This window comes from Felis catus, chromosome B2 (assembly GCF_018350175.1).
Source record: "Felis catus isolate Fca126 chromosome B2, F.catus_Fca126_mat1.0, whole genome shotgun sequence".
Classification (NCBI taxonomy): Eukaryota; Metazoa; Chordata; class Mammalia; order Carnivora; family Felidae; genus Felis; species Felis catus.
The window spans coordinates 37,403,917-37,430,613 of NC_058372.1; the positions used below are offsets into that span (position 1 = coordinate 37,403,917).

General features: G+C 52.9%; 1 protein-coding gene across 1 annotated transcript in view; it reads left to right on the plus strand.

Annotated features, from left to right (window-relative positions):
* The first annotated feature begins 1,367 nt into the window (after positions 1 to 1,367).
* Positions 1,368 to 26,697, plus strand: part of GLP1R (glucagon like peptide 1 receptor) — a 35,295-nt gene continuing 9,965 nt past the window's right edge. The window contains exons 1-7 of the mRNA XM_023253938.2: positions 1,368 to 1,445; positions 9,453 to 9,549; positions 10,478 to 10,585; positions 18,307 to 18,425; positions 18,785 to 18,891; positions 22,704 to 22,857; positions 23,386 to 23,545. Coding sequence (XP_023109706.1) covers positions 1,368 to 1,445; positions 9,453 to 9,549; positions 10,478 to 10,585; positions 18,307 to 18,425; positions 18,785 to 18,891; positions 22,704 to 22,857; positions 23,386 to 23,545 — 823 coding nt within the window. The remainder of the gene's footprint in view (positions 1,446 to 9,452; positions 9,550 to 10,477; positions 10,586 to 18,306; positions 18,426 to 18,784; positions 18,892 to 22,703; positions 22,858 to 23,385; positions 23,546 to 26,697) is intronic.

The following is a 26,697-nucleotide window of genomic DNA, read 5'->3' on the forward strand; positions in this document are numbered from 1 at the left end:
CAGACTGAGCCACCCAGGGGCCCCTGAACATGCTAATAGTCAGTCTTATGTGGCGCGAGGAAGCTGACTGTAGACTGACTTCTGGGCGGGGAAGGAAATACAAGACTCCCAGGTAGAGGAGGTGAGGCTGGCTGGAGAGGAGGGTCCGTCTTGCCGAAAGGGAGTCCCTGACTCCTCCTACTGGCTGTCTCCTCCCACCTCCCCACTCCTCTCCACCCCTTCCAGTTCCCCTCAGGGCTTGGAGAAGTTTTGTTCCCCCCTTGAGGAGCAGTTACTCTCACAGACTCTCTTTCCCTTTGGAGTGATACAGACGTGCCCTATGGCGGCTCCAGGACTGCGTGCTGCAGCCACCCGCCCCCCCCCCTTCCCAACAGTGACGTCAAAGTTGTTTTAGAGCTGGAGTAATCCCTTCTTCCCACTCCCACTGTTTATTAGGGAAGTAAAGTCAGTGCATTTTAGCACCCCCTCCCACAGCCTGGCCGTTAGAAGGGAATCTGAGGGTGGCCTGTGCACCACCGCCCCCACCCCCTGCCCGCACTCTGTTTGGGGGGTCGAGGCGGGGAGCGGTGGACACGAAGGCAGGTAAAATACAGAGTCCCTACAAAGCCGAAGACAAAGATCCAGGAGACACAGGAAATAGCGACGGGCCCACGTTGGCATACGGACACACGGTTCTAAGGGCCTAGTGACTCAGAGCAAGGACTGTGGAGGCTGCAGGAGTGGGGAAAATCTCTAGACCCTCTGCCTCGGGGCTCCACTGATCTATTTGTCTTCCCCTCCCCGGTCCTCACTCAACCTTACTTAGTTCTCCCGGGGCGATCTTCCGGACTGAACTTGGAAATGAGGAGAGGACCTGGGGAGGGGGTAACCCCGCCGGGTGGCTGTATCTTATACTAGTCACTCACAGCTCTTGGGGTTACACTTTACGGGAGGGGTCCGACGGGTCGGGTGACCTTGGACAAGTCCTACGTGCCCCTCCGGCCTCAGTTTCCTCTGGGGTATCCTGAATAGGTGGGGGGGGGGAGTGGCCTGGCCTTCCACAGCCCGGGGAATCCGGGGCGCGGGGGTGGGGGGCGGGCTGGTAGCCGGCTCCCGCGCTAACCTCTGTCCGAGCGGCGCTCGCCAGGAGCGCAGCGCCCGGTGCCCCCGGCCCGGGACGGACTGGCGCACGCAGCGGGGCCGGACCGGGGAGGGGGCCGGGGCGGCCGGGGCGGAAGACGCGGGACCCCGTCGGCCCCTCCCGCGGGCGGGGCGGCCCCGCGCCGGCTCCTCCCCCGGCGCCGCGGGCCGCCCGGGATCAGTCGCCGCGCGCGGTTCCGCAGGTGGCAGCGATGGCCCGGTCCTGAGCGCCCCCCCCCCCCCCCGCCATGGCCGGCGCCCCCAGCCCGCTCTGCCTGGCCCTGCTGCTGCTCGGGGCGGTGGGCAGGGCCGGCCCCCGCCCCCAGGTGAGACCCGCGTTCCCGGGGGGAAGGCGGGGAGGCAGGGGGCCCTGCGCGCTGCGGGAGCCGGTCCCGGCAGGGGCGGCCGGGACTTGAGCGAAACTCCGCGACCGCAGGCGGTGGGAACCGAAGCCCCGGGGGTGGAGCAGGGACTGGAGAGTTGGGCGCCCCGGGGGCTGGAGGGGGGCTCGGACGGCGGCCCGAGGTGGGGGCTTGGACGGCGGCTGAAGGTACCAACCCCGCGGATCTCGCTTCCTCGCCGCCCCCGCCCTCCACCAGGCCCCCAGCTGCCCCGCGGCCGCCCTGTGCTGACTTCTGCGCCGCATCTCCCCAGACCACTTTCCCAACTCCTTCTCCTCGGAGACCCTTGCCCGCCTCCGGGGTACGCCCCGACTCGTCCCCTCCCCTGACCTCACCTCTCCCACCACGCTTCTGACCCCTCCCCGCGGTGCCTGCCCCCAGCCCACCCTGCTCGCTCCTCAAAGACCCTGCGAGAAGGCTCAGGGAAGACGAGAGGGTCAGGGTGTGGACACCCAGTTCCATCACCCCCTCAGCAGCACCCCAGGCACAGCTTTTGACTCATAGCCCCAGGGGCCCTGCAGAGGCAGCTAGTTGTCCTTCTTCCTGACCTCCCAGATGGAACTTGAGTGCCCTCCTCCCACCCCAGCCCCTGCGGCAAACACATAGGAGGCTCCCTGCTCCGGTGGACGCGGCCGTGTCCCCCTCACACACTTGTCTGACCCCCCATTCTGACTTCTCTGGGTGACCCGGGATGCGCACTGGGACACACAGAGACACCTTGGCCCGCTGGATGCTACTGGCGAGCAGACCACAGATGGACCTCCACAGTCCTTCTCTGCAGCCCTCACTGTCCTTCTTGCCTTTCCTGCCTCTGGGCTCCTGGGCTGGGGGGTGTAGTCGGCCTGTTTGTGGAGTGGGGAGATGTCCAAAGATGCTGTGAGGTTGCTAGAGCAGAGAGGAGGTGCAGGCTTGGGTGGCCTGACTGGTGTCAAGGGAGCCACCTCTTGTTCCTACCCCCAGACCTAAAGAACTGAGAGCTTTGGGGAGTGGACCTGTACAGGCCTTGGAATTTGTCCCAGCACAGGAGGGGGCAGGATGAGGCGGCATGGCCTTGGTGAAGGCTGACTCCACCCTGGCTGAGAATCCAGATATGGACAGATTGCCCCCTAGCTAAGTGCCAGCCCATTTTTCAGCAGCCCCCTTCCAATTCCTTTCTGGACTCATTCCCTTCCTCTCCCTGTCCTCCAGCCCAGGTACTGACCCTAGCCACAGGAGACACCCCTGTCTGCCCCCTACTGTCCCAGAACCTTTCGCAAAGTCCCTCAGCCAGGCCTTGACTTCTCTGGTGTACTTGGGATCTTTCAGGAGCCAAGACTGCAGACGCATTAGCATTACTGCCTGGCTCTCACCTTTACGGCCTTGGGGCTGCGCTGGGTGGAGGTGGAAGGCCCTGCTGTCTGCCTCTGTCCTGTTCCAGGCCGAGTTTGCAGACCTGGTTTGGATTCAGGGAGATGGAGAGGTTTTGGAGGCTGCCTGGCTTCTCCCCAAAGTTCTTTTTCCCAGAAGAATTGGGCTCCTTGGACCTGCTCTTACTTCTGATCCCCTGACTCCTCAGCCCTGGGCTTGGAAGGGCAGAAACGGGCAGGATGAGCCAGGCTCTGAGCAGAGAGGGTGGAGCTTTCTGGGGATTCTGTTCCTGGGGGGCACTGAGCATCTCTGGCCACCACAGAGAGCTGAGCAAAAGGGCTTTGACATTAGACTGCAGTCATTGTGGTACAACCCCATGCCCATGTAGATGACTCTAAAAATGGGTGAATTTTGCATTCTATTGTCTGTTCATGAGGTCAGCAATGCCAGAGTTACTCCCTCTATGTCACTGATGGGGGAAAAGGCTCAGAAAAGGGAAGTTCCTGTGTAAGATGACCCAGTCATTCAGGAAGGGGACATTCAGAGAGGAGAAAGGGGTGTGGGGCTGGGCTGGTACCTAATACCTGCCTTCCCAGGTGGGGCTGAAGGAAGAATACAGAGTGAGCTGTCCACTCTCTGGTCTGGCCAGCAGCTGGGGTTGGGAGGGGGGCAGGTGGTAGTGGCCAAATCGACCTCTAAAGAAAGGGACCCAGGCCACTGCTTCATTGTTCCTGGAAAGGACCAGACCCCTTTCCCCTATTCCTTACCTCCCCACCATCCCTGTGAGGAACCTGGTCTATGAGGAGACAGGCAAGACTTGGACACCCAAAATTAGAACCAGAGAAAACTAGGTTCAAATATCAGGTCTGCTATTAGCTGGTGATCTTGGGTAGCACCCTTCACCATCCCAAACCTCAGTTTCTTCACCTGTAAACGGGGATCACAAGCTCTACCACATAAAGTCATGGAGAGGATTGAGACCCCGGAACCCTGAAATGGCAACTTGAGGCACATGGGGGAACTGACCCCTTTGTCCTCCAGAATCTGGAAGCCTTCTTCAGGGCAGAACAGGGCTTGGAGAGGGGCTGTTGGAGGCCTGCGCCTCTGTACTCTAGTGAAGGGCGGAGGGAGTCCAGGGTGCACAGCGGTCAGCGTGGACTTTGTTCTGAGCTGGGCTCCCTCCCAGACCCGGATCCCGGGTGGGGGCCCCGGGACAGGAGCAACCAAGAAACCACATCCTGCCCTCCAGTCCCTTTCTCTGAGCAAAAACAGGCCCTTCCTTAGCTGCAGCCTGGCCCTAGGCAGATTCCTCTGCGTGCGTGTGTGTGTGTGTGTGTGTGTGTGTGAGAGAGAGACACAGAGATACAGAGGTAGAGATAGATAGAGGAACACAGAGAGAGTCCAGGAGGAGAAGGGTGTGGGTTGTATGAGCCCCTGTTTCTCTGTGTATTTGTGCGTGATCCTGCGTGTGGTAGTCTGCTGGTGTGGGAGCCACTGGTGTGTGAAACGTCTCAGCATGTAATTGTGTGTCTGGCAGCGTATATGTGTTTGCAACCCCATGTATGATACTGTGTCTATGGGGAGGTTTGTGTGTGTGTGAGAGAGAGAGACATTTTTGTGTGTGAATGGGTTCTGCCAGTTTGTGCCAGCGTGTGGGTGAGAGATAGCATGCTTGTGACAGAATGTGTGGCTGTTTCCCTGTATGCATGTATGTGACAGTGTGAATTGAGCATATGTCAGTCGAGGAGTCTGTGTGTGTGTGTGTACGCGTGTGTGTGTGTGCGCACACGGTAGTGGGGATGATGTCTCAGCATGTGAGTGTGTACCCGACTGTGTGTGTGTGTGTGTGTGTGTGTGTGTGTGTGTGTGAGAGAGAGAGAGAGAGAGAGAGAGAGAGAGTGAGACTGTCATGTCTTGGTATGTAAGCATGTGCTCGATGATGAGTTTGATAATGTGGATGACAGGACACCCATGTGAAGGTTCCTGTGCATATGACAACGTGTGTCAGTTTTCTTTGCCTTGCCCTTCTGCTCACGTCTGGAGCCCTTAAGAAAAAACTAATGGGGGGTCAAAGAGCCAGGGGTCTGGCAGCCCCACCCTTCCAGGGCACTGGGGCCAGGGTGATGTTGTGGGCTCTGGGAGGAGGGCAGAGAGGGAGGGGTCTGGGGGTCTGGGGAGGAGCTGCTGGGGAAGATAAGGGCTGCGTCAGCTAGGAGGCCCCAGAGTTCGTCTTTGGAGTTCTCTTTCTCCTTTGGAATCCTCTCCCATTTTTCCCACCTCGGTGGCCCAGGGAGGCCAAGGTCTCTTTTCCCCTTCCTTCAATCAAAAAGGCTTCCAGAAAAGGAAGAGATGTATTCACACTAAGAAAACTGTAGGAGGAATTTTTCAGTTAGGAGCTAGTCTTTGGAGAGGGAGTACCTTCCAGGGTGTTGGAAAGCCTGTCACCTTGGGAGCATCCATGCCAAATATGTCCTTTCCTGTCTCCTCTTCCTTCTAAGACTGCCCATTTGTACAGGGCTTGATGATTCATAAAGGTGTTCATCTACTTTATGTTGCTGGATCTGTACAGTAACTGTTTTTTTCTAAGTTTATTTATTTATTTTGAGAGAGACAGAGAGAGTGTGTGTGTGAGTGGAAGAGAGGGGCAGATGGGGAGAGAGAGAATCCCAAGCAGGCTCCATGCTCAGCGCAGAGCCCAACATGGGGCTTGATCTCAGGAACCACGAGATCAGGACCTGGGCTGAAATCAAGAGTCGGATGCTTAACCCACTGAGCCACTCAGGCGCGCCAGTACAGTAACTTTTTGAGAAGAATAATATACCTGTTGTACAGATGAGGAAACTGAGGCCCCAGAGGATTAAAGTGCATCTTATCAATCCCACATTAACAGATTGAACTGGGATTTGAACCCAGGACTTGCACTTTCCTGCACACCACTCCCTCTTGGCGTCCTCTTTCTCACCTCCTGCTTCCTCCCCAAACTCCTGCATCTGAGAGATGCCCCTCCTTATTATAACTCCCACCTGCCCATTGTCTCCGTTTTATCTCTCCATCCCCTTCAGAGAGATCTCATAAAACCTGGTAAGTCCTGATTCTAAAACTTCCATCCTGCCCTCACTGTGGCACCTTAGCCCGCCACTGCTGCCCTCTTGTGGGCCTGGTCTGCTGCCCTGTGAGGCAGGAGCATCTACAACTGGGTCTTTCCCAGTACCCAGCACCCACAGCCCCACCTCCTCAGGCTTGGAGCCCGGACTCATGCCAGGGGAGGATGAACCGGGGCTAGGGGCTGGTGGACAGGGCCTGCCCCTCCTCACAGTTCCCTGCCCAGGGGCATGGAATCCCGAGCATCCCCACTTGGGTTTGCCACTGGACGATGCAGAATGATGGGGCCTTGGCATGAAAATATGTCCGTTTCCTCCTGGGACTTTGTTGATCCTGGAAGTGAGGGAGAGGTAGCGCCCAGACTCCCCAGGAAGCCAGGCTGCCCCATCCACTCTGCCCTCCCCCTTCTCCTGTAAACAGCAGAAATCGTGAGAAGGACTGCATGGACTGCCCATTTTCCATGTGCCAGGGGCCATTCTAAGCATAGACTCACTTAATCCCCACAACAATCCTGGGCAGGGGGTAGGTAGGGACTATTATTATTCCCATTTTGCACATGTATGGGCTGAGGCTAGAAGTTAAGATTCTTGGGCAAGGTAACAAACTTAATTTATGGGGGAGCCAGGGTCAGGCCTGGATCTAAGCCCAAAGCCAGGGTTATTCACCCTCCACTGTGTTACTGTGTTCACCGGAGCACCTGGGCCCTGCTTACTGGACGTCATCAGCCTTGTCCCAGACCAGAGCCTCATGTCTGTCCGAGTCCTGGCCACTGCTCTCTCCCTCGCCCAGAAATTCCTTTCTCTGCTGGCAGGAGCATCAACATCCCCACCTCTGCATCTTTGTACCTGCTGGGCCCTCCTGCTGAAACGCCCACCCTCCACCCTTGCTAGCCCAGCCTGTCCCCCAAAGCTGAGTCTACACTGAGCCTGGGCCAAACCACCCTCTGAACACTCCCACCCCTAACTTCTCTGTTCTGTGCTGCCCAGCCCTTGACACCACCCCCCAAATAGCATGGGAACTCTCTCAGGTCAGGGCCCTGTCTTTCCTCTTTGTGTTTCCCACGTTTCTCATCCCCACCACCTCCCAGAGTCTGGCACAATACGGCTTCCATAAACACTTGGTCGGGGAGAGACCAGAGGTCCCAGTAGTTCATGCTGTTTATGTAGGAGGTTGGAGGGCAGGGCTGTACAGTAAGCAGTATGTTGGAGACCCTGAGCTGGTTCAGGAAGAAGTCAGGAAGCTCTCTATCTTAGGGGAGACACAGCACTGTCCTCAGAGAGCCCCAGTGTGAGGGGAGACACAGCCCTGTCCTCAGGGATCCCAAGTCTGAGGGGGCAGACAGCCCTGCCTCAGGGAGCAACAGTCTGAGGGGGCAGACAATCCTGCCCCAGGGAGTCCTTGTCTAAGATAGTTTTATATCTGAAGCTCTCCTCAGAGCAGGTGACAGGGCTGCTTCTGTTTTGAACCTCCCTGGAGTGTTGGTGACCAAGCTGGCCTTCATGGTGCTGTCCTTAGCCTTTAACCCCACTCCAATCCCCACTCCAAGACTTTTAGTTTCCATGGGCTTCCCTGTTCTCCCTCCCTGCCCCAGACACACCTTCTGCCCTAGTTCCCAGCTGTGACCTTGCTTTCTGCCTGCTTTCCTTCTAGAAAGAGTGATCAAGGAGGATTTCTCCCCAGCCTCTCTGCCCTTTTACCACCAGCTGCTGCATTAGGGGGTGGGGGTAGAAGGAAAAGGGGTGAGCTGGGGATTGGGGTTGATCCACCAGGACTGGCTCTAGTGAAAAATTCTGCTGACCTGTCTTTTGTAGCCAAAATCAAGACACTGCCTTAACTGCTGTTGTGTTTTATTCCTTGTTCTTTTATTTGTTTTTCAAACAAATACACTTGACCTTTGCCCTCAGAAGAACTCCTTCAGGTGGTGCCACCTGTGGCCTGGGCACACTTACTTGGAGAATGTGCTGGGGCTCAAGCAAGCTTGGGCCCCTTCCTGGCGCTTCCCTTGTGGGCAGATATGAGCACAGGACAACCTGTGTCTTTGTGGGAGGTGTCCTATAAACCAGGACTCAGCTTAAACCAGGGCAGGATTACTCAAAACCACATCCAGCATGTGCTTAGGGCAGCACCAAGTCCAGGGTGCAAGCTGCCCAAAAGAAGCTATTTTATTTTTATTTATTATTATTTTTTTTAATGTTTATTTATTTTTGAGACAGAGAGACAGAGCATGAATGGGGGAGGGTCAGAGAGAGGGAAACACAGAATCTGAAACAGGCTCCAGGCTCTGAGCTGTCAGCACAGAGCCCGACGCGGGGCTCGAACTCACAGACCGCAAGATCATGACTGAGCCGAGGTCAGCCGCTTAACCGACTGAGCCACCCAGGCGCCCGAAAAGAAGCTATTTTAATTTTAGCACCCGAGTGTATTTTTGTGATTTCAAAAAAGTGAACTTTTGTTTTAAATCATGTATAGGCTCTACATTTTATGCAAGGGGCTCCCTGGTCATCTTGGCCTCTGCAGACTCTAAATGAGGAGTATTTGTCATTTGGAGACTGTTGAGGAAAAAATACAAATAAAAAAATCACAATCCCAAGATATATCTACAGGAAGTGCATGCAAATGTTCAGAAGGGACATTTCTCACATGGGTGGGAAAAAATCTGTGCTAAAAAATCTGTTTGGTTACCTTATCTAAAAATGGAGGTTCATATCCCCTTACTCACAGATAGGGGGACCCCTCCCATTGTAAGCCACATCTCCCTGTTCTGGAACTTTTTTGATCCCATGTCCTCAGGACTACTTCAGGTGATAGAAGCTGGGCTGAATATTTGATCTCTAACGTTATGCTAGAAAAAGGGACAATGGGTGGTGTGTCGGCCCCCCCGGATGACATGATGGCCTATTTCAATGCTCTGTAGCATTGAATCCCACCACACCACATGCCTCCCAATACACCATCACAGTCACTGATCTGGGGGAGCCAGAGTCCTAGCCTTAGCTCTGCTCCTTGGGGTGCTGTGTGACTTTGACTGAGTCTCTCTCCCACTCTGGGCCGGCATGTGCCCTTCTAGAATGGTTGAAAGTGCAAGAACCTTGCAGGTAGGCTGACTGGGCACTGGGAAAGGAGTCCATGGCAGTCACAAAGCCGTGGTCCCTCAGGAACTCTGCCTCTTAGGTGAGGTCAGAATGCGGCACACTCCCCCTTCACCCACTCAGCCCCCCAAATCATCATTTCAGTAGACATGTGCTGGCCACTTAATACACATCAAGCTACGCATCTGTCTACTTGGGGATAAAAATGTGAAAAGATCCACCAGAGTGCCTCTGTGGTAGTGACTTTCTCCCCCTTTCAGAGATAGCCAATGCCTGGTGGAGTTTCGGGCTCTACCGTTCTCTGGAGATGAAAAAAAAGGGGGTGTGGGGGCAGGGGGGAAAAGAGAGGTTGGCTGGACCCAAGGGGCCTCCATTTCTCCCCTCCCCCCCACAGGGTGCCACTGTGTCCCTCTCAGAGACAGTGCAGAAATGGCGAGAATACCGACACCAGTGCCAACGCTTCCTGACTGAGGCTCCACCCCCAGCCACAGGTGAGTCCAGGTGGGACCCTCACCCAACCAATCCCCTGGAGACTTTGAAGGCGCTCCCCACCCCCAAGCTATGGTTGGGCATCATCTGCCTCTCTAGGATGCCACACCTGCCCGATCCCTGGGGGTGCCACCTTATTCCCCTTTTCTCCAGCTCGAGCCTCTTGGGAGCAGGGACCTGGCCTTTCCATTCTGTGTCCTCCTTAGCACTTCTGGTCTGTGCTGGGGCTGGAGGCCCAACCAACATATTTATAGGAATAAATGTTTCAGAGGAGTTTATGGGGTGGTCTAAAGAGCAGAAGATTGGAGCTGGCTGGACCCTGCAATCACAGCACAGCGGCCGTAGAGGGTTATTCGAGCCTCATGAGCTACCGTTCCCCCCTCATCTATGATGTATACTTTAAGAATAGGCCTATAGGCACTCTTCTTAGATGTTTGCGTTGCAATTTATTTTCACACTGAGGTGGTCTTCCATTTTGATCTCAGCAAGTGTATAATCAGTCTTTCCCTTGTTTGAATACTGCCTTCATAGGGAGTCTGAATAAATCATGGGTCCACTGAAAGTTCCAAAAAAAAAGAAAAAAAAAAAGAATGGCCCATAGGGATTTATTGAGCACTTAATTACCATGCTCAAGTATCTATATAACACAGTATTTGTCTCCAAAAGGCCCTGTGGGCTCAGGATTAGTCCCATTTTACAGGTGAGAAAATAGACATTAAGTAACTTGCTCGAAGTTCCACTGCTGATAAGTGGCTGAGTCCCCTGGCCTGGTACCTGCTGGGTGGGGACAGTGCTTGGCATACAGCGAGTGCTCAGCAGAGGTTAGCCGAGTGCAGGGATTCTGCCCTGCCAGCCTCCACGGTGGCAGTGGAGGGGATGTGCCACTGGCAGGCCGGGTGGGGACTCAGAGACTGTTCCTCCCGCACCCAGGCCTGTTTTGCAATCGGACCTTCGATGAGTATGCCTGCTGGCCAGACGGGCTGCCGGGCTCCTTCGTGAATGTCAGCTGCCCCTGGTACCTGCCCTGGGCCAGCAGTGGTAAGTCCTCTCTCCTTTTCCCTGTGTCCAGGAGGCTGGGGGGCAGGGGGGTGGATTGGAGCAGGGTGCACACTGCTGCCTTTCTGCCGAGGCACAGCCGTCCCCACCCCAGAAGATCTTTAGGCCTCCTAATGGGTGGGCTCCATGTCTTTCCTCTGGGGGGTACAGTGGGGGGTGTCAGGTGTAACCTAGGCTAGGGCCTATGCTGGCATGTGACAGGGGGAGGGTAGAGTGTGGGGTTTCAGCCCCTGACTTAAGAGAGAAATGTAAGCCCCCTCCATCCAGTAGTCAGGAAAGAAACTGGGTAGGAACAGACTTAGGGTTGGGGGTTACCCAGAGGCATCACTACTCTGGGTATGTGTATGTGTGTATGTATGTACGTATGACGTGTGTTTGTAGGTGCCCCATACCTGGTAGTGGTACCTGGCTACCTCCTGACTCTTCAGAGGCTCACTGGTCACAGGTGGGATTAGTCATCAGGGTGCTGCTGGGGTTGTCCCTCCCCAGTGGGCTTCCCTCCCTAGATCACTCCTGCCTGCAGGGGACCCTGCACCAGGAAAGGTGTGTCTGGGTGGGTGCGAGAGTCATTGGAGTGCAGGGACCTACAGAGCCTGCGGGGGGCACTCTGCTCAGAGGGCTACCTAATGCGCCCCCGTCACTACCTGTCTATCCCAAGCACCAGGGAGGCTAACAGGAGACTAGCACCCTGGCCTCAAGGAGCTCATAGTCTCAGTAAGGGGAGAAAAGACTCTCATAATAATGATAGCTAATATGTACTGGCGACCTACATGCCAAGTCTTGCCTTAAAAGCAGAGTATTCATTTACTCTTTACAATTATCCTGTGGTTTTGCTTGTTGTACAGCTGAGGAAACTGGGGCCCCAGAAAGTTTCAGCCACTTGCTCCAGATGATGTGGTAAACGGTAGAGCCAGGATTTGAAGCCAGCCTTGTGCTCTTAACCACTGTGCCTCGAAGAGGCCTTCAAGCAGAAACCAACCCAAAAGCAAATGTCCTCATACTATGGGAAGCCAGGCAGTCTTCCTGGAGGGGGCAGCCCCTTACTGGAACATTAGGGCACCTGGGAAGGCCTGGCGTGGATATCACCTCAGAACAAAGGACTGAGGTCAGATGAAGCCCAAGCAGGAGTGCTAGGAGGCTGTTTCCTTCTCTGCTCTCTCAGGACCCCCACCTCACCCTGAGGTGTGCAGGGGGAGAACGTGCACCTGGTAAGATGCAGGGTGGATCTGTGCCCCCCCCCCCGCGCCCGCAGCACTTCTGTGGCCTGTTGTAAGCACTTTACATACCTACACTCATTTCATCCTCACAGCGTTACCCCATGAGCAAGTACTCTGACTATGCTCTCATTTTATAGAGGAGGAACCTGAGGCACAGAGATGCTACGTGCCTTTTCCAAGCCCACAAGCTAGTGGGTAGCAGACCCAGGAATCAGGTCTGGAGTCTGGCTGAGAGTGCGTTTCACTGCTGCACCAGGCTGAGTGAGCCTACATGCACGTGTGTGCGCATGTGTGCGTGTCGCTGTGGCTCCGGGCATGACGACAGGTGGGTGGCCTTGGGCCTCTGCTGGCTGGGCACACTTCATCCAAGAGAGGGCGGTGAGCGGCCTGGCCTCTCCCTACAAATGAAAAAGTCGAGTCCTACAATCTAATGGTTCTGTTTGCCGATGTTGTGAGTGGCTGTGTGAGCTTCCGCAGATTCCCAGACCGCTTTGTGCCTCAGCTCACTCGCCCATCTGGGAGATGGGATAAATCCGGTGATAAGGGTCGCTGGGAGGATTGCAGGTTCTTGAAGAATGGTTGCTGTTAATTTTCTCCACCCACCCTACTTACCTCCCCCACCTCCCCCAATACACAGACTTTCCCTGCCTCCGAGAGGTTTGGGACTAGCTGCTTGGCCAGCCTGGGCTGGGCCTCTAGACCCCAGGGAGCCGGGCCCAGGACAGGGTCCATCACTCAACACTAAGCTGCCCCCAGCTCTGCCTGCCACTCGCAGCTCCATCCATCACCTTTAATTTTATTTGAGCAGGAAATAGGTCCTGGTGGTGCCCGTTTATGAGCGAACACAGTTTTATTGCTTTCTCCACGAAGATATTGGCCACTGCATAGGCCCCCTGCCAGTCTCCACCCCCTCCCTGACTCACCAGGCTAATTCACTCCCTTTTCTGACACTCAGGATCACTGACTCTCCCCTCCCTGAGTTAGGGACCTGTAGGGAGACCCACCGTGGGCTCCCACAGCATAATTGCGGTCTCTGGCTTGTCCTGGTGGTCCCCTTGGCAGAGGCTGGCACCAGGGACTTCCCTAACACCCACCCAGGGATTGTGAAAGCAGAAGGGGGCAGTACTGGAGCATTCTTGGGCTGATCAAGGGGAACAGCCTGTGGAGAAACCTCACAGTGTGAGTTAGTGGGGCGGTGGGCAGCAAGAAGGACAGGGGTGTCGCAGGCAGGGTCCTGGAGGAAAACACACTCAGCTGGGGATTTGAGAAGAATTTAACGGAGGGGTCACTTACAGGGGGCGGGGCAGGGTTAAGGGGCCAGTAAGGTGTATAAAGCACCAAGGACTTTTAAGAGGCGGAAGCTTTAGCATTCCTAGATCTGAGTGGAGTGGGAATGGGGAGGCCACCCAACAGGGCTGTGGCCACACAGGGGGCCCGCCTACCTTTTACTTGTGCCTCCCATTGGCCAAACTCATAGAGGGCAGGGAGCCCAAGTGATGCTGTCCCCGGGGAGTGCAGAGCAGGGCAAAGGAATGTGCGACTAGAGAAAGGATTAAAACAATTACCAGACACTCGGGTCAGGCCTATGTCAAGAGATAGGGGTACTAATGAGACCTCAGGAGTGTGTGTGGGTGTGCTGCAGAGAAGAGGTGACACCTCTCCATGGGGCTGAAGAGGTCAGCTCTGGGGAGGAGGACTGACTCCTCACCACAGGGCTGAAGAGGTCAGCTCATCGGCTCAGGAAGTGGTGCTGAGGGAGGTCAGAGCCACCTCTTTTGCCTGGGGTGTGGCATCAGGAAGGCTTCCAGAGAGAGGTGACATCAGAGCCAGGCCTGAAACAAAAGGGAGTTGGAGAAGGGGGGAGAAGGGGAGAGGAGGACCCTCCAGGAAGGGAGGACATCCAGGCATCACCTTGTAGATGGGGCCAGGCCTCAGGCCTCAGAACCACACGATGTCCTGGGACAGGATGCCCTCAGACATCCTCAAATTCTGAGCCCTCTAATTCAGAATTTGGGACTCCAGAGGGCAGAAGCAGATGAGTCAAGGAAGGAACATGTTCGAACGAGATGCCTGGTGTCAGTAAGACTTTGTAAACCAGAAGGCTTGAGTGGCTTCTGAGAGCCTGTTGCCGCCTGAGGGTCATCCAACAGCCTCATTTACCCACAAACAGCTGATCTGCTTGTTACAAATCATTCTGGTCTCATTAGCTGCACCCCCTCCTGATCTGTACCTGTTTGTTAGTTTAGTTCTCATTACATGAGAGTCATAAAATGCTTTTAAAATGGCTTATAACTCACAATTCTCGGAAACTCTGACAGGTGCCTCCCTTGAGTAATGTGGAGCCCAGGAGCTTTCATGGCAGGCCAGCGTTGCCACAGAGAGACCGAGGCCAGAGCTTGGCCCTGGAGTTGTGGCCGAGGTGGTGTCCTGAGTTCCAGCCCCATCCTCAGTGGGGGAGTGCCTTTTTTGAGAAATTGGGGTGAAGGCATCAGCAGGGCTTTCAATGTGACCATGTCATGAAGGCCTACTATGCACCAGGCACTTCTCGTGCTTTATCTCCTAATCCTCACACCACAGACCTGAGAAGCCATTATGGTTCCCATTTCACAGATGAGAAAACTGAGACCTGGGGAGGTGTGCCCCAGGCTGCATTGCTGGTTGAGGGCAGAACCAGGATTTGATCTTGGGTCCGTGTAGTTCTCCTGGGTCATGATTGATGCGCTACCCCTGCTGTCTCCCACCCCAAGCTGATGCCTTCAGTTCTAGCCTTGCCTTTGACCCTCACTCCACCACGATGGGATGGGGCTGTGACTACCGTCTCTGAATCGTAGCTTCCCCGTCTGTCAGATGGGGCCCAGTAGTCCTTGCTGGCCGCTGTTGTTGCTAAGGGTGCAAGAACTAATGGATTCATGAGCAGCTCTCCGCAGCCCTGAGAGCCTGCATCCACGTGGAAGGGCGGCTGTTAGCTTGATTACAGACGCCGCTGCAGTTTCCGGGAGGGGAAGTGTTTAATTGGGGGTTTTATTTCCAGCACCAGGGTCTGACTTAATGAAATATCCTTGGGCCTCCTGGCATGTGGCCGGCTGCCTCCTGGTGTTGACAAGACCAGAGCCAATCCCCTGGCTGTGATTTACCAGCAGTTCCTGGGCCAGATAAAGCTGGGCTGATAAGCAGGGCTGTGCCTGGACCCTCCCTACCTCCAGCCAAGATGGGCATCTGGGGACCATAGGCCTGGCCAAGAATGAGCCTGGCTTTTAATACTGGCTGCTAATGAGGGATAATTGACAGACACACTCTCATAGGTTCCCCGAGCTTCTCGGGGACGCAGTGATCTCTTGATTCTGTGCCAGTGACACATCTGTGCATTTACCACCTCCCCATCTTCTCTGTTGGCCCTCAACAGAAGGCCCAGGAATGGTGCAGGCTGCTGGGGATCCACACTGGTAAGAAGATCTACTGGGAGGATGCTGAATGTTAGCAAACCCAAGCCCTGAAGGGCAGAAGAGAAATGGCACATGGCCATTGTTGACTGTTAGCAGTGAATTTGGCTGCTAACTTTTGACCTCTGAAGGCAAAGAGCTAGGTGTTTGAATCCTGCCTCTGCTACTTCCTGGCTGGGTGAGCTTAGGCAAGTCACTTGGACACTAAGAGGCTCAGTTTCTTCATCCATAAAATGGGATTAACATGCCTACCTTGTAGCTTGGTCGTGATGTTCAAAGGCATCAAGCGTACAGCAGGTGTTTGAAAACCAATACTGTGTGTAGCTTGTAGAGAGGTTGTATAAGGTGCATGTAGGGAGGGAACCAGCAATTGTGGGTGCATCTAGCTGTGGTATTATTGGGGTATTATTGGGGTCACACTGCTGTGGGCTAAGTCGTGGGTAAATGGGCGGTTCGGTGGTTTGTGCCCCATTACCATGTCCTCTCCCTTCCCTTGGTCCCTCTGCCTTCTCTTCCTCCTTCCTTGCTGTCATCAAAATGGGCTGCCATTGAAGGCCCTGACATCAGTCTCACTCCCTCTGGGGTCAGCCCAGATCCCCATCAGTGCTCTGAAGACTGGTTTGGCCTTCTATCAGAAGACTCGACCCCTGGTGAAGAATTCCAGGCATCCGTGCAACAGATAAGAGGGGCACTCAGGGCTTGAGAAAAGCTAAAATCTGCTAAAATCAGACCACATGCCTCCCCTCCTCTGCCTTTGCCTTTGCCTTTGCCTGATTTTGTTCATAAATGCATTTGAGGGGTATTGGGACTCAGGCTCTTTTCGCTGCCGGAAGTCCTGTCACTAGATTTTTAGGTTTTTGTTTCTCTTCCAGGTAAAGTCTCTTAAAATGTTCTTCTAGAAGCATTGATACTGCGAGGTGATTTACTCTATCACAAGATGTTTCGGTCTCCTGAAGAGGGCCTTGGTTCAGGTTTTATGAAAGAGGGGGAGAAAGGAGAGGAGTGAACAGGGACGCTGCACTGGGTGACTGGGGGTTGGGGGTCTGGAAGGAAAAGGGTCTGAGTGATAGGCCCTGCAGGTACCTGATACATAAGAACAGTGGGTAGACTGACAGTTTGTGAAAGGTAAAACAGATCCCTGGCCTAGATGGCTGCGTCCCTGCTGGGCCCTTTCAGGGCAGTCCCTGGGGTTTGCCTCACTCCCATCATGCACACATTTTTTTTGGTCTTTGTTTTAATTAATTTATTTACATTTGAGTTAGTTAACATGCAGTATAGTCTTGGTTTCAGGAGTAGAACCCAGTGATTCATCACTTACATACATCACCCAGTGCTCCTCCCAACAAGTACCCTCCTTAATGCCCATCACCCATTTAGCCCAACCCCCCCCCACCTCCCCTCCAGCAACCCTCAGTTTGTTCTCTTCGTTTAAGAGTCTCTTAAGGTTTGCCTCCCTCTGCTTTTACCCTCATGTACACATGTTAATGAGCCTCTTCCCACACACAGTTCTTACTGCTACTCCTCCACCTGGAAACTTGTGACCAGGGCCTCCAATGCTTCCCATCCTTCCTCCCTCCCTCCCTCCCACTGCACCTTCATCCCATGACTGGTCTTTAAAATCTTTTAGTCCTTTAGAATTTTTAAATCTTTTACACTTTGTCCTGGCTCCAGTTTCCCTCCTTCATCTTCCTGTGCTAACCCTAACCTCGTTTTTGTCCCCGGGTTCCTGGCTCTGGGGTCAGACTTACATTCTCCTCCGGGAAGGCAATGAGGCATTTCCTCCCAGGCACAAGTAAACCCCTTATTCCCTTTTATGACCTCACAGGGAACCAGGGACCACAAGCCACCCACCTCCCTGGGTAGGGGCCAGCAGGGCAGGTCAGACTTGATGTGTGTGAATGAGCACAGACAGCGTCCCACCCCAGCTCTGTTGGGCCTGTGTTCGGTCTCTCTCAGTTTGCATTTATGTTATTACTTTCTGAGGACTGTTTTTTTCCTGTGAGAGTCTTGATTCCCTGGAGCCAGGAACTGTGCTTTCTCCTTCAGAATGAAAGCTCTCTGAGGACAGGGGCTGGATCTCTCCCTCCTCTCAGACTGGGAGGTCTCCGAGGGCAGTCTCTGTCCCCAGCATCTCACTAGGGGCTACTCGAAGGGAGGAGCTGGGTTTTCCGTCTTTGAATGGAGAGTCTCCAAGGGCTGTGCCTCTACCATTGACATTGGATTTCTTTTAGATCAGGCTGTCTTTGAGCATAAGACTCTGTCATTTCCATCAGATTAGGACTTCCTAAAGGCACGACTGTGTCTTCCCCTCAGATTGGGGCTCCCTGAGAGCAGAGCTGTGTCTCCCCTCAGATTTGGGCTCCGTGAGGCAGGGCTATGTCTCCCTCACTCAGACTGGGGCTCCCTGAAGGCAGGGCTGTGTCTCCCCTGTCAGAATGGGGCTCCCGAGGGCAGGGCTGTGTCTCCCCCACTCAGACTGGAGCTCCCTAGGGTAGGACTGTGTCTCCCCCTCAGACAGGCTCCCGGAGGCAGTGCTGTGCCTCTTTCTTCCTCTCAGGAGCTCTGAGCCCATCTGTTCCCAGGATCTGCTCTGTCTATGAAGTGTTGGAGGGAGGCAGGGGCTAGTCCTGAAAATTCGAAGTCACAGTGGGTGGCTATGGAGCTGTTGAGGGCCACTGGTGTTCAGCACCAGACCTTGTCAGCAGTGTGATTTGAGGCTGGAGGCAGGACATGGGAATGGGCTAGAGTTATCTCAAAAACATGGCTTCATCAAACTGTATCCCAGGGTGGCCAGGAGGAAAGGCTGAAGGTGGTGCTGGGTGGCCCTTGGCGACTGCCTTTCCTGTCCCTGGGCCAAATGGGCACATGGCAAGAGAGGAAGGCCTATATGTGTGTGTGTGTGTGTGTGTGTGTGTGTGTGTGTGTGTGTCTCAGAGGTGTTGCCAACTCCAAGAGGTCAGTCCTGGGGGAGCAGGGGGGCCCCCAGGGCAGGGAGGAATGAGGGCTCTGTGGTGTTGGGCTCAGCTCCCACGTCTCTCTGCCCCAGTGCTGCAGGGCCACGTGTACCGGTTCTGCACAGCCGAGGGCCTGTGGCTGCGCCAGGACAACTCCAGCCTGCCCTGGAGGAACCTGTCTGAGTGCGAGGAGTCCAAGCGAGGGGAGAGAGTGAGTTGCAGATGGGGGCTCCGAGTCAGTGAGGGGTAACGGGGTCCCAGCCGCACTGGAGCAGGGCCCCTGGGCATCTGATGGGCTGGCCTGTGGCAATCTTGTCTATCCCCCTGCTTCTGGGGGCTTTGCACACCATGCTTGCTGGGCAGAGGCCGTGTGTGTTCACCCCACTGGCCTTGGGACGAGGCCCTGGAAATCCAAGGACCATTGCCATAGGTTATTTTCTTTCTTAGTTCTGAAGTCCCTGGTGCAGCCTGACCTGGGGCCCCGCCTCTCCCTGTCCCATGGGAAAGACAGATGTGGGAGAGGAGGGCGTGGGCTGCCTCACGTGCACTGTATCCCTCGTGTGCACACAGAGCTCCCCAGAGGAGCAGCTCCTGTCCTTTTCCATCATCTACACGGTGGGCTACACACTCTCCTTCTCCGCTCTGGTCATCGCCTCGGCCATCCTCCTGAGCTTCAGGTAAGGGGCCTGGGGGCCCGGAGGGGCTGTTTCGTTCCAGCTCCCCGTGCTGTCCCCAGTGGATGAGGGAGCACCAAACTAAAGTGACAGTGCTGCAGGTTCTTCTCTTAGGAGATCTCCGGAGAGCCTGTCCACTGAATACGAGGCTGAAAACACGGGATATGGCCCCGTTTGCCATATCTCTACTCTGTAAGAGCCTACATAGAATACTGCAAAAGAGAAAAAAACAAACACCACACAAACACACAAAGCACATATCCCCAGACCTTCATAGTGGGTGGTAGGATTAGGGGACATCCCCTTCAGCTGAGCATGTGAAGCTTAAATCATCAGGAATTCAGTCTGATTTTAGGTAAGAGCTCAAGGGTTTAGAGATTCTGCCCTCTTTGGAGCTTATCAGCCCCCTGGAAAAGGTCTTCCTTAAGTCTAACCTCCATGAGCCATTCCTTCCAGAGGACCATGTTCTTCCCACTCCCTCTACACTTGGTGGAGGGTAAGCCAGGGAGGCTGGGTTCAAGGTCAGGAGCAATTCTGAGTGCAGGGACCTCAGGATAACAGCCCCACAGAAACAGGACAAGCCTCATTCCTCCTGTCGCCTCCATGGCACCTGGCACAGTCAGTGCTGGGCACAGTCAGTGTTTGATAGATGCATTCACTCGGTGAATATTCTCCCCTTTTATTATGAAGTATTTCAGAGATATTAAAATACAGTGGCTGATACTGATCACTGGCACACCCAATGCCGAGCCCGAGAGCTAACACCTACCACACAGTCAACACAGGCATGCTGCCCTGGGTAGCCCACCCTGCCACTGCCCTCCACCCCCACAACCAGAGGAAAGCCCTGAAGGGGCTACTTATAATCCCCAGGCATCTCTATACTTTTTCCACACTTATAGTATCTGTACAAATAGATAGCTGTGGACTTTGCGTATTTTAATGGTATGTTGTATATACTCTTGCAATGTTATTCTTGGCCTGCAATGTTTTTGTGAGATTCATTTATGTTAATGCAGGTAGTTCTGTTTTATATTAACCGTCACTCCAGACTCTATTGTATAATATATTACAATTTATTTTTATCACTTTAATGGATATTTGAGGTGTTTCCTTTTTTTTTTTCTTCTCTGAATTACAAACCTTGCTACAAGGCAAATTCTTACTTATGACCCCTTGTGCATTTCTTCAGGGGCATGTACCTCTGAGTAGAATTGCCTGGTCTGAATGCCATGTGCTTTTGAAAATTTATTAGGGGTGTCTGGGTGGCTCAGTCGGTTAAGTGTCTGACTTCGGCTCAGGTCATGATCTCGTGGTTAGTGGGTTCAAGCCCCGCATTGGGCCCTGTGCTGACAGCTCAGAGCCTGGAGCCTGCTTTGGATTCTGTGTCTCCTTCTCTCTCTGCCCTTCTCCTGCTCATGCTCTGTCTCTCTCTCTCTCAAAAATAAATAAGCGTTTTTTAAAAATGTTACCAAAAAAAAAAAAAGGAAACTTATTAGGTGAAGTTACTCTCCAAAGTGGTCATACCAGTTTGCCCTCTTACCAGTAATAAATGGGACCTCCCTTTACTTAACATCCTCACTAATATTTAGTATTTTCACCTGTTACTAATCTGAAGGGTATGAGATATGTCATGATTTTAATTTGCATATCCCTGATTCCTAGAGAGATCAAGCATTTTTGTGTTTCATTTTATGAATTGCTTATTCCTATCCTTTGCTTACTTTTTTATTGGCTTATTTGGCTTTTTCTTTTTTCTTTGGCCATTCATTATATATCCTGGATCCTAAGTTAGGATGTATCCTCTTTTAGTCTGTGGTTGATTTTTTCACTCACGTTATAGTGCCTTTTATGCATGGAAGTCCTTAATTTTAATGAAATGAAATATATCAGTGTATCCATTTTTATTAATAAAGTTTATCACTAAATGTTATCAATTGATAAAGATTAATTTTGCCAGTTGATAAAAAAAGTATCAATTTTTTTCCAAAGACCAAACTCCTTTATGATCTTGTTTAAGGAATCTTTTCTTGGTGCCTGGGTGGCTCAATTGGTTTGACTCTTAATTTGGGCTCAGATCATGATCCCAGAGTCATGGGATCAAGCCCCATGTCAGGCTCTATTTATGATTCTCTCTCTCTCTTATGGTTCTTTAATCCACCTGTAATTAATTTTTGTCTATGGTGAAAATAAGAGATTTAATTTTATTTTTCATATATATATAATATATATAATATATATAATATATATAATATATATAATATATAATATATAATATATAATATATAATATATAATATATAATATATATACATATATTATATATATTATATATAATATATAATATATACATATATATAATATATAATATATAATATATAATATATATAATATATTATATATAATATATATATACATATATATATATACACACACATATACACACATATATATAATTGGTCCAGTACCATTTAGTAACAGCTCATCCTTCCCCCCTTGGGTTTGTAGGGCTTACTCTTCCATGCAGCAAGAGTTATCTTTGCCTGGGTTATCAGCTCTGAGCTCTCAGCACAGAACCTGATGCGGGGCTTGAACCCACAAACTGTGAGATCATGACCTGAGCCAAAGTCGGATAATTAACTGACTGAGCCACCAGGTGCCCTGTCTACTTTGTGGGTCTTTAGGAGGGTCCAGACTATGCTTGACCCTTGGTTCTTTGTACGTTTTGAGAGTTCCAGGAAAACAAAAAATCAACACTGTTGAAATTTTTATTATAGCTATTTTTTATTTATCAGTTAATGTGGAGAGAATTGACACCTTCAAAATAGTGAGTCTATCCGTGAATGTGTAATTTTAAGTCTTGTCTAACTATTTTAAGCAAATGTTATTGTATCCTCTATAGAGATCTTGCCCATCTTCTGTTAGACTTATTTCTATGTAGCCAATTAAAAAATTATATATGAATCTTTAAAATTTACTTTTTATTTGTTTATTGCTGATATATATAAACACACATCAGCAGCCATGTTGAATGAAATCTATCAGTTCTAATAATTTGTGTGTAGGTTATCTCAGATTCTCTATGAAGATACTCTACTATCTACAAATAATGAAAATTTTGTTCCTTTATCTCCAATTCGTATGGATTATTCCCCCTTGCCTTCTTACAGTGGCCAGGATCTATATTACAATGGTGAATGGATGTGATGATAGCTTTGTCAGGCTAGATAATCCTTATTTTCCTGATTTTGAAGGAAATGCTTATAAAATTTCTCAGTTAAGAATGATGTTTGTTCCGGGTTTGGGTAGATAGCCCTTATCAGGTTAAAAAACGCCCTTGTATTTGCAGTTTGCTCTGTGTTTTTACATGAAAGGATATTGAAATTGTGTCTAATAGTGTTTGAATTCCTACTACGTGCTTAGCCCTAGTCTTCCCCTGAAGCATGTGAGATGTGAGTCCTGTCCTCAAGAAGCAAAGCAAAGTCTCCGTTGGGGAAGGTGGTCTTCACACATAAATCACTTGGATTATACATGACTTTGTAGAGAAGAAGATGCTGTAGAGAGGAAGATAGTGTGGATGAGGGTGGGTGGTGGCAGTGACCACACACCTGAAGGCTCCATGGAGAGGTAGGACTTATACTGGACCCAAGAATTTTCAAGGATACGAGGCAGAGGGGCATTTTCAGAGGAAGAAAAGACAGAGGCTCAGTCCCAGATGCAGAAACATACCTGCGGTGTATGTTAGCCTGAACTGGGGGGTTGTGGAGCAGAACTGCTAGCCACCTTGCTAGGAAAGAGCCCTGTTTTCTCCCACAGACACCTGCACTGCACCCGGAATTACATCCACCTGAACCTGTTTGCGTCCTTCATCCTCCGAGCGCTGTCCGTCTTCATCAGGGACGCGGTCCTCAAGTGGATGTACAGCACAGCCCCCCAGCAGCACCAATGGGATGGACTCCTCTCCTACCAGGTGTGTGATGTGTTCAGGAAGGGCCTGGGGAGGGATGGACAGTCAGTGAAGGCAAGCCTCCCCAACCCCACCCAGGCCTGGCACAAAGAAAGGCAAGAACTGCCACACCTGGTCCTTAGGGAGTCCCCAGTCGGATGGGAGAGGCAGTCCACCCTGGGGAGCCCCCAGTCTAAAGATGTAGACACCCTCCCTGCGCTTAAGAAGTTCTGTCTGACACAGGAAATGGTCTTTGGAAACAGACCCAGGCTTGAATCCCAGCTCTGCTACTTACTAGCTGTATAGTTTTGGGACAAGTCTTTTAACTTCTCTGAGCCTCAGTTTCCTCACCTCTATAGGGATAATATTAGCTTCTTCTACTCAGGGTAGTGATTCAGTGAGCTAAAGCAGGTCAACTTCTTGGCCTTGGCCCTGGCAAAATGGTGTTAGGGCTTCTCATCCGGTATTTGCTTCTGGGGCAGGATGGGGAGGGAGATCAAGAGAGGCAGGAGGCAGAGCTATGTCCCCTGGGGACCCTTCCTCTGCCCCCAGGATTCTCTGGGCTGCCGCCTGGTGTTCCTGCTCATGCAGTACTGCGTGGCGGCCAATTACTACTGGCTCCTGGTGGAGGGCGTGTACCTGTACACGCTGCTGGCCTTCTCAGTCTTCTCCGAGCAGCGCATCTTCAGGCTCTATCTGAGCATAGGCTGGGGTAAGGTCAACTATCATTCATCTTACATGTTCTTCCACCCCAATCCATGGCATGGGAGGCGGGGGACCCTGACCTCTCTTGGGACTACTGCCCTCAGGCTGCCCCCAGGAAGCCCTCTTGGTGCTCAGAACACACTGCTGGGCCAAGGGCAGCGCCCACTGGATAACTCTGTCCTGGGCACGGGACTCACTGCAGAGGGCTATGGTTACCCTCCCGTCTCTGCATCACCTGCCCCACCTAATGAAAACACAGGCCTCCCCCCTATCTGGCCAGATACACCACACACACACCATGGGCAGCCATGCACTGTCCTCAAATACCTCTACTGCTAAGACCCCTGGGGATGGAGTCCCATACCCAGTCCTTGGTACCCAGGCCCTGAGGGAAGTGGAGAGTCCTGGGCTTCAGAGTAAGGGGTCAGGAGGTGAGGGCTGAGGGGCTGTGGCTCTGTCAGCTGATGATGAAGAGGAGGGCTTAGAGGAGAGCCGGGCAGGGCAGGGCTGGCAGCCAGAAGCCAGCTGAGGAAAGGGTGGACCGCGGATGTGCCTGGAGCCCAGCTGGAAATGTTCTAGCCAAAAAAGTTTGCCGAGAACTATCGTGTCTTTTTTTTTGCTGGAACATTTCTGGTTGTGCTTCTGCCTCTCGCCGCGTGCGATTCTGATGAGAACAGGGGCTGAGAAGCCCACCAGCAGCTCCCCAACCCCCACCCCACTACAGGGAAAACACAGGCAACAGCGCTTACTCTGGAGAGGCCCGCGGGAGCCCCCCCGCCCGGATGGAGCCAGAGAATGGGCCTTGCCCTCTGGCCCTTCCTAATCTGCCAGTGTCCCTGCCCACGCCACAGGAGCCTGCCTTCCACCTCAAGCTTGCCGTTCATTCATTCACCACTGTCATTCCTTCCTTCGCCTGCCTCAGGTTACTTTGACCACTGGGGACCTCCCGCCTCAGTCACAGCCACGTGTGATGTCCCCCTCCCATACTGGCTCCTGCCTCTGAGCCTTTGCAAGGCTGTCCTCGGTCCAGCCCGCCTCCTCAGGAAGCCTCCACAGGTTGTCTGGCCCCCTGGCTGTGCGCTTTCTCTGGCCCTCTCAGCCTCCCTGCCCCTGTCCTCACCCTGAATTCCCTTTTACCGGTGTCCCTCCGCCACCTGGCTCTTTGTGGCCCTGTTGTAGAGGAGTACCTCTAAAGAGGGTGATCAGTGTCTTGAAGGCACCCAAGGCCCAGAGAGGGCAGGGCTTTGCAGGCAGAGCAAGCACTGGAACCAGGCCTCCTGACTCCCAGGCCCTGGGCTGCTGCCTGTCATGGAAAGTTCTCTGTCCTGCATTGCCTCTTTGGTCCCTTAATAGACAAGGTGAGCGAGCTCAGGCCTCTGGGCAGGTGGGTCTCTCCTCTGTGTACAACTCCCTGCTCCCACCCTTCCCCCACCTCCCCACGGGCCCATCCTTCCCTGCTCTTCCCCCCTCTGAGGGTAGGGCAGTCACCCAGGCAGTGGGCAGCTGGAGAGCCCTGCAGCTAATGGAGGGTGGGGCGGTGTTAGGTCATCGAGGGGGCTCTGGGGAGGCTGTTCTTAAGGTGGGGGACTATGTCTGTCCATTCTGGGAAATAGCGTCAACACTGTTAGTGCCTGTCTCCATGGTGACCTGAGGGCAGGAACAATCAGAGGGGACCTTGTGCTGTGTGCAGAGGAGCGGGGGTGGTTGCTGGAGGGTTGGTGGGGACACATGGCATCCTGGAGGTTTCTGAGTGGGAAATGGAAGAGGGGGAAGGGGAGCTCATCCTTTCCCACCACCTCATGCTGCAGCTCAGGGCTCAGAGTCTGAGGGGCAGGGTAGTCTCAGGGCTCAGAGTCTGGGTAGGACCTGGGGGACCTTCCTTCCCAATGAGAACACCCTTATCTTGAGGAATTGGGATGGGGAGGTGCAGAGAGAGAGGGACAAAGACAGAGGACAGAGAGAAAGCTTTCCAAAGAGCTCTTCTGTGGGGCCAGGAGACCTAGCCCACTTTGGGATGCTTGGAAACAACTTTTAGCTTCACATGCAAGCGGAAGAATTAAAATTATAACTCTGACACAGCTGGGGAGTCCCAAAAGACGTCAGCTCCTGCTGCCATCCATGGGCAGCTGGTGCCCCATTACCCACCACAGGGAGGCTGCAAGGGAGGGAGGCAAGTGATGGACGAGGGAGTCATTGCTTCTCGGGGCCAGTTCTGTGTTTCTTAATGTGAAATTTTTCTCCAGCCTGTCTTGTTGATTTTCTAAATGGGAGAAAGATGCAGCCAGCAGGGAATGAGGGGGTGTGTAATGGTTGCATGTGGCAGAAAAGGCCTTGTTAAGGAGAGGCTGGTAAATGAGTGAAGTTCACCAGGTCTTGCTGACGCCATGAGTGAGCTCCCCAATTCTGAGTGGGATCTCAGAGAAAAAGGACAAAAGGTGGCTGGGAATGCCCAGGAAGGAGGTTTCCGCATGTGTGTGTGGCTCAGGGAATTGGCATGTTCTTGCCAGGAGAGTTTCCCTTCCCAGTGGATCCACCCATCATTCCTTCCTTCCATGCTGTCTGAGCATCTTCATTGTGGCAGGCTCCGTGCTATCTTCTGAGGCCTTTGGAAGCCACCCATCCCTTGTCCAGTCTCATGAAGGCCTGTTACTAAAGCATCGTGATTGCTCAGAGGTCTGGTTTGTGTAAAAACAAATGGCCAAGGAGGAAGGTACCTGATGAAGAATGCTGACCAGCTGTGAGTTTCTCGGCTTCCTCCCTGTCTTCACTGTCATGCACAGTAGCTCCTGGCAGATGAACTGCTTGGGAATGGCTATTGAGGACATGGATCGTGATGACAGGAAGGACTGTCAATGGGGCTCTGCCCTGGCAATGTGTTCTGGGGAGAGACCCCCTAAAGCTACACATGCCTGTGCATGGCCCTGCCCACCACACACTCACATCTGTGTCCACACCTTAACACACACACTCTCACCTATACCCGACGCCCACATCTCCAACCCCGGGAGGGGCACCCACAGAGACAGGCACGGAGAGCTGGTGCAGAAAGCCACCGAAGGTGGTTGGCATGGGCGTGGGTTGGCAGCCTTGCTCTCTAGTCCCACCTGAACCCTCCAGAGCTCCTCATTCATCTCCATCTGTCGTGAGGACGGACAGTCC